The sequence below is a fragment of the Nipponia nippon genome, unplaced genomic scaffold, assembly GCF_047370975.1.
Source record: "Nipponia nippon isolate SJK-2023a ecotype South Korea unplaced genomic scaffold, ASM4737097v1 scaffold_10, whole genome shotgun sequence".
Lineage (NCBI taxonomy): Eukaryota > Metazoa > Chordata > Aves > Pelecaniformes > Threskiornithidae > Nipponia > Nipponia nippon.
Window position 1 is genome coordinate 38,224,324 of NW_028262291.1, and position 6,000 is coordinate 38,230,323.

The 6,000-nt window shown below is 37.7% G+C and overlaps 1 protein-coding gene across 1 annotated transcript in view; it reads left to right on the plus strand.

Annotated features, from left to right (window-relative positions):
• DPH6 (diphthamine biosynthesis 6) overlaps positions 1–2,448 on the plus strand; it is a 214,869-nt gene extending 212,421 nt beyond the window's left edge. Inside the window, exon 15 of the mRNA XM_087746813.1 lies at positions 2,142–2,448. Within this exon, the coding sequence (XP_087602939.1) occupies positions 2,142–2,257 (116 nt within the window). The 3' untranslated portion in view covers positions 2,258–2,448. The remainder of the gene's footprint in view (positions 1–2,141) is intronic.
• Positions 2,449–6,000: the final 3,552 nt, after the last annotated feature.

The window sequence follows — 6,000 nt, forward strand, 5'->3', positions numbered from 1 at the left end:
CAGCTATGATTACATAGGCTGACACAGATTTACTAATTGTGCATTGTCTTCTGTGGGACCTTAGAGGAGAATTTTACTGTTTTAGAAGACTCAGTCTCCTCTTTTCAGGGGAAATTTGCATGAGCAGACTTTCATCCACAATTTTTAAATGTATAAAGATGCACATCTAAGGTAGATTGTTTTCATATCAAACTATTTGATCTGGAAGTATAATAAAGCATTTAGAGTCATATGTCCCAGATTTTCATCCACATTTCAATTATACGTGTAGGCTTTGCTGCAGCAGTTTGCACTGGCAATAGAAAAGGCGGCGGTCTTTTGGAAAGGTGGCTCTTTCTGGCTGACAGCCAGGTCCACTAGGGCATGGTCAAATGTAAATATTTATGGCTATTTTGGCCACCTCAAAAAAACAAAAGAATGGAGTTAGGTTTCCAGATAGCCTCACTTTCAAATTCTCCCTTTGAAAGTAATACCTGGTTTTGTTATGGTAGCTTTTAGCACTGTTTCACAGCTTTTAAGCCTGTGAAAATTTACACACATTTGGATTTCTGAGGTGGCTTGCCTCAGAAATCCAAGCTCGCCGGATGCAGGCGAGCTTCATCCCGTAAGATGGATCTCCGCTACTCCAAACTGGTCAGCAGAAGTTCCATACTCAGACTTGCCACTTCCACTTAATGCCTTCTGTGCCAGCATAGCTATAAAGTTTTCTGCAGTCAAAGTTTAGAATGAAAATGTTAGCTGATGCTTAATTCTCGGGTCACTGCTGAATATCTGCAATACATAGACTGAGTCCCTTTTTACACACAACATGAAGAAGTCCTTTGACCTTTGAGATGACTGTTGATCTTTGGCTCATCCTTGTCTGTTTTCACCTCTAGTGTCAATGATGTTACTACAAAAGGAAGTCAGCAGAATTTCAGAAGACTGGTACTGTCTTTGCAATATTTTGTAGGTAGCATTGCCATTATTACATTAATTTATGCTCCTGCTGCCAGGTAACAAGAGAGAAGAGTTTTGGCTTCAGTGAACACAATTGCAAAATTCCTGTTATCCTGGATGCGGTAACACTTTGACTGAACTGCCTATTCACAGTTTCACAGGCAGTGATGCCAAAAAAAAAAAGCTCTGACAGTCTTCAAGTTCTGCCCTCTTTACACCCTCTCTAGCCAAGATTGCTTAGTGTTATAAAGAATTGCCATAATCACAGAAGCTGCAGACAGAAATAACTTACTGAAACCGAAACCCATGCAGGCCATACCTTACCATTAGGAAATTGCCTTTTGTGGGGTTATTTGGAGGGTTTTCAGTAGTCGTCTTTAAGGGTTCTGTGTGGCTGGATTTCTAGCATGTCCACTGAGGCTGCAACACGACCAGAAATGTCTTGACACTGAGTTTAAATTTTCCATTCTTTACTTTTCGCCCATATTCTCCTAATTAGATGTTCTCCATTACCAATTCTGTTCCCATAACAGACTTTAAATTTACAAACTTCTGTCACATACCAGTCCCTTTACAGCTCTTTATAGCTAGATTCTATAATTTTATCAGTTTGAATCTCTCTATAATCCTAGATACACAGTCATATATATTGCTATCCCTGGTCTTCCTCCATCGTATCTTCAATGCAGCATGCTTCCATTGATTTCAAATGGAAATCATGTTCATAACGTTTTTAAAAATGGCCCACTTTAACTTTTAGTAGATTGATGCACCACAGTGGGACTTGAGAGCAGAATTTCATTTATAGACAACTACGTGCTGATCATCCAAATATAAAAAATTACAAAGAACTGAATTTCAACTGGCCTTTAGTTATTTTTACTACCTGAACTTAGTTTCAGCTCTGTAATCAACAGACCACTCACTTACTCAAGGTTGAGAAACATGCTTTTAACTGTTTTGCTGAATTATGGCCTTAGGCAATGTGTAAAGTTAATCTCAAATTAGTTGACGAGGAGGTGGGAGATGATGATTCTTCCTTCTATATAAAGTGAAGACTCAAGAGTTGCATTTCACGTCCATTTGTTAATTGCTACTCCACAATAATTTTCAAAAATGTATTTAGAAATCATTTTTAAGAAATAGGACACAATAGAAAATGAGACAAAGAAGATTCATTAATTGTTTTGTTTCTATTTTAGGACTGCAAGAATACCTGGAAAAATGTTTGGGCAAGAAGACCCCAGCTCTGATCTTAGTACCTGTGGTGGATTTACCTGGCAAGGAAGTTATTCATATAACATGCTGGCTAAGCTAGCGGTTTAGAAGAGATGAGTTGATATCAAAACACGCATTCCATCCAGGAAAGAACAAAGGAAGGAATTGGTCATAACTGTGTTGGATACTTTCATTAAGCAATATTGTTCGATTTAAGTCATATTTAGCTTGTTAATGATGCCTCATGATATGTGACAGTCAGCTTTGTATGAACAATAAAGGTTTCTTTTCAAAATATTGTGCTTTTTTCTCACTTATTTTTAGATACTTTCTGGTAATAGCAGGTGGCTCTTGGGAGATGTCAGTTGCTCTGATCACATCAGTTCTTTTGCTTGATATATTTAGGCCTGGTTATAATAAACTGATTATAACTTCAGATCTTTTGGATGGAGGTGCAATCAGAACATTAGTTGCAGTACTGTTTTAAAGACTTGATTCCTTTCAATTCTATGTTGAATTTACTGACTTCAGGCCAACTCATGAAGACTTTATTTGTGGCTAGATTTTAACCCTTTTGTTGCACCAGGGAAGAATTATTCAGAGGGGTATTCAGGTTGCACGTTTTACCCAAGTGAATAATGGAGATGATGTAGGATTTGCCATCCTGCTTTCTGAGGCAATAGGGGGCATCCTCGTGCTTTACATCTGGTAGGCAGCTCTTATTAAAGAGCTACCAGTATTCCCCAGGGCTTCAGTCTTCTCCAGAAAATCAACAAGAGTTTTACCCCTGCTTCCATTAAAACAGGCTCAGACACATAGGTGAAGCTCCTATCGATTTCATTGCAACTGATATTTTACTCATGACATGATATAAGATCAGTATAGGAGAGAAAGCCTTTTGGACTTTGCTTGAGGCAGTAAGACACTGCAGAGAAATCTTATTTTCAGACAAAGGCTATAAAATTAAACCTTCAAAAAAGAGTATCAAACCTTTGCCTGTGTTCTACATCTATATATTCTCATTGCTTCTCTTCCAGCGTGCGAGCACTAGAGCTACATGACCGGCACTCTAGTTGCCCTTCTCTTACACCAGCATGTAGCTGAGATAACTCCACAAAAGTCAACTGCATGGCAGTAAGTTTACGTTGGGGCGACTAAGAGGTGGACTTAGCACTCCAGCTTCCTTTTCTTACCCGGTACCAGATAGGCACTTGGCAGCAGCTGATATGAAGTTAGTGACTAAAGATAAGAGGATCTTCCTCTGTTAGATGCTTTGCGTGTCCAGCATATTATGCTGATCATTACTTGAAAATAGAGACTGTAAAATGTCATTGTTCCTTAGCATTACATCAAGTGATATAGCAGAGCTGCCGTCCTCTTTAGTAAGAACTATTTTTTTCACAGTTCTTTAAATATTTTTAGAAGGGGGAAGGCGAAGAGCTTTTTATATACCAGTGTATAAATACATGGATTATTAAATTAAATTTCTTAAGAAAAAAGGGAAGAATCTGTTAACAATACATTAGTTCATTAGCATTCAGTATCATTTTTAGGTTAGACTGAAACATACTTGATCCTTATTCTTTCCCACAATCAGAAAAGAACTTGTTAATACCTGGATGCATCTGTTTTGTTTGAATTCTACTCTTTTAGAAAGCTAAATCATTTTCTTACTTCTCCCTGGAAATACCAGTATTTTATTTCTTTCAGTGTGGAGTGCCCACAGACCAGAGACACAAGCTGGACTGAATGAAAGAGACAAAGAGAAGCAGTCAGTACTTTCAGAGAGACGAAGGCAAAGCTTAATTTTTCATAGACGCATATGGAAACCAAATAGCTGGCATGAGTTTGACTATGTCTCCTGGAGCAGTCATTTTTTTCATAGTGAGTTTAAAAAGATACCCAAACATGTTGATCTTGGCTTTTGTACTGTACTGCATATTTTAAGGTGGCAGGATATTTGCTTCTAAAGAAACCAGCTTTTCCTGCAAGTTTTTCTGCAAGTTTAGTGGTGGACTCGGCAGTGATAGGTTAACGGTTGGACTCGATAATCTTAAGGGTCTTTTCCAACCTTAACGATTCTATGGTTCTACGATTCTAAGATTCATGACTCAAACTATCCTTTTCCCCAGTAGAGGTGCATTGAAAAATGGTAACAGAATGCATTGGTCTGAAAAACAGTGTGATTTTTTTTTTTTTTTCCTCAACAGAAAGCAAACCTTTTCCTTTTCTGAGACAACTAGAACTTCAACAGGTTTACTTGTGAATAGCTAAAAAGGAATAGTTTGCTGACTTTCTTCTTGAAAGGCTTCATACAGAAGCTATGTAAAACTTATATGTTATAAAACTATAAGCTGGGTCTGCGGTGTTTTAAGTATGAACAAGGCAATTTGTTCAACATTGATATGCAAGGTAGTTGAGTAAAGTGCTGCTCCATATAGAGACCTAAGACTTTTATAATAGAAAGAAATAACTTAGCACCATTTTATCTGCCTTATGCTGCTGTACTTTCATCCTAATTACTGGGTCCTACTGTGAAGAAGTTGTTTCACAGAGCTCTTTTTCAGTTTCTTCGTAACAAAAGTGCTAGCTGAAGATGGGAGGTGGGGAGACGGGCGCGCGCACACGCACACACGTGTTTCAGTGAAAAGAGGGGAAGACAACTAATACTCAAAATCTACAGATGCAGGGTTTGTTGTTTGGGTTTATTTTCACTGCTAGCTTTGCTGAGTGTTTACCCCAGCAGGTTTTAATCTTGAGACTATAAATTCATATATTGTGCTAAGATACTGGTTTTGAGGACTTTATATATATGTACACAAATTCTTCTCTTTCTCTGATTTCTCCTAAGCCTGCAAGAAAGTGTTTTGTGTGCATATTATGACACAAAAAGTTGGCTAATCTAGGTTCCAGCACTCAGAACAGAGAAGGGCTATGGTGGGAAAATGTCTTTCGAAACGTAACTCAAGGTTTTATTTTTTCTTTTCTCTGCTGTAACAAGTGTTAGAATATGGCTTACACATCTTTTCTTCTTTTTTCTATGTCTTGTTATAGACCTCTGTGTCAGAGAAATTTTGTCTCCTGCCTCTTTTAAAAATCTCTGTATATCAATTTCTTTAATTGCTTGAAAGCATGTTAAAGTGAACTGACCAAATGGGACTGCAAGACCAAAACTGATTTAATAACTTTGTGTTTTACTCATTTCAAAACCCGGTGACAGCTACAGTACCAGTGAGCCTTTACAATTCACATGGCTAAGCTGCTATAAAGGCACCAGAGCTGATCTTCCTAAATAGATTTTAAAATGACATTGAGATATTTTAAGCAGAGCTTATTTAATTTTTTCTCTGTGAGTTTTATAGTTAGATGATTCAGGAGCTGATTTGTTACACCAGATAGCATTGGTGCATCTTTCCTCTCAGCCGTCAGAAGTCTGACGGGCATGGGAAGCAGGATGTCCCCCGAGTATTAAAGAGGTGATCTGAAGCAGCTCCTCTCCTTCAAGGACATCCTGTTCCATCCATTATCTCCTGTCTGTGCGCAGTAGTCTAGTCTATCAAAATACAGTGATTGAATAAATCTTTTATTTCAAATAAATGAATGCATTGATTTAATAAGGTTTGTACTGCATGGTATAATAGTTCTCTAAATGAACACTGAAATCCTAAAATGCAGAAACTTTTCATGTTTCCAAGTTAAATCTTTGTTACTTCTTTCAGGATGGGTTTGCTGAAGCAAACCTGGTTTATTCCGTCTGTGAAAGTAAAACTGTCCTGAGCTTTCTGAGTACTATCTGGCACTTATTATTTAAGTAACCTGCTTTTACTACTATAAATGTCTGGC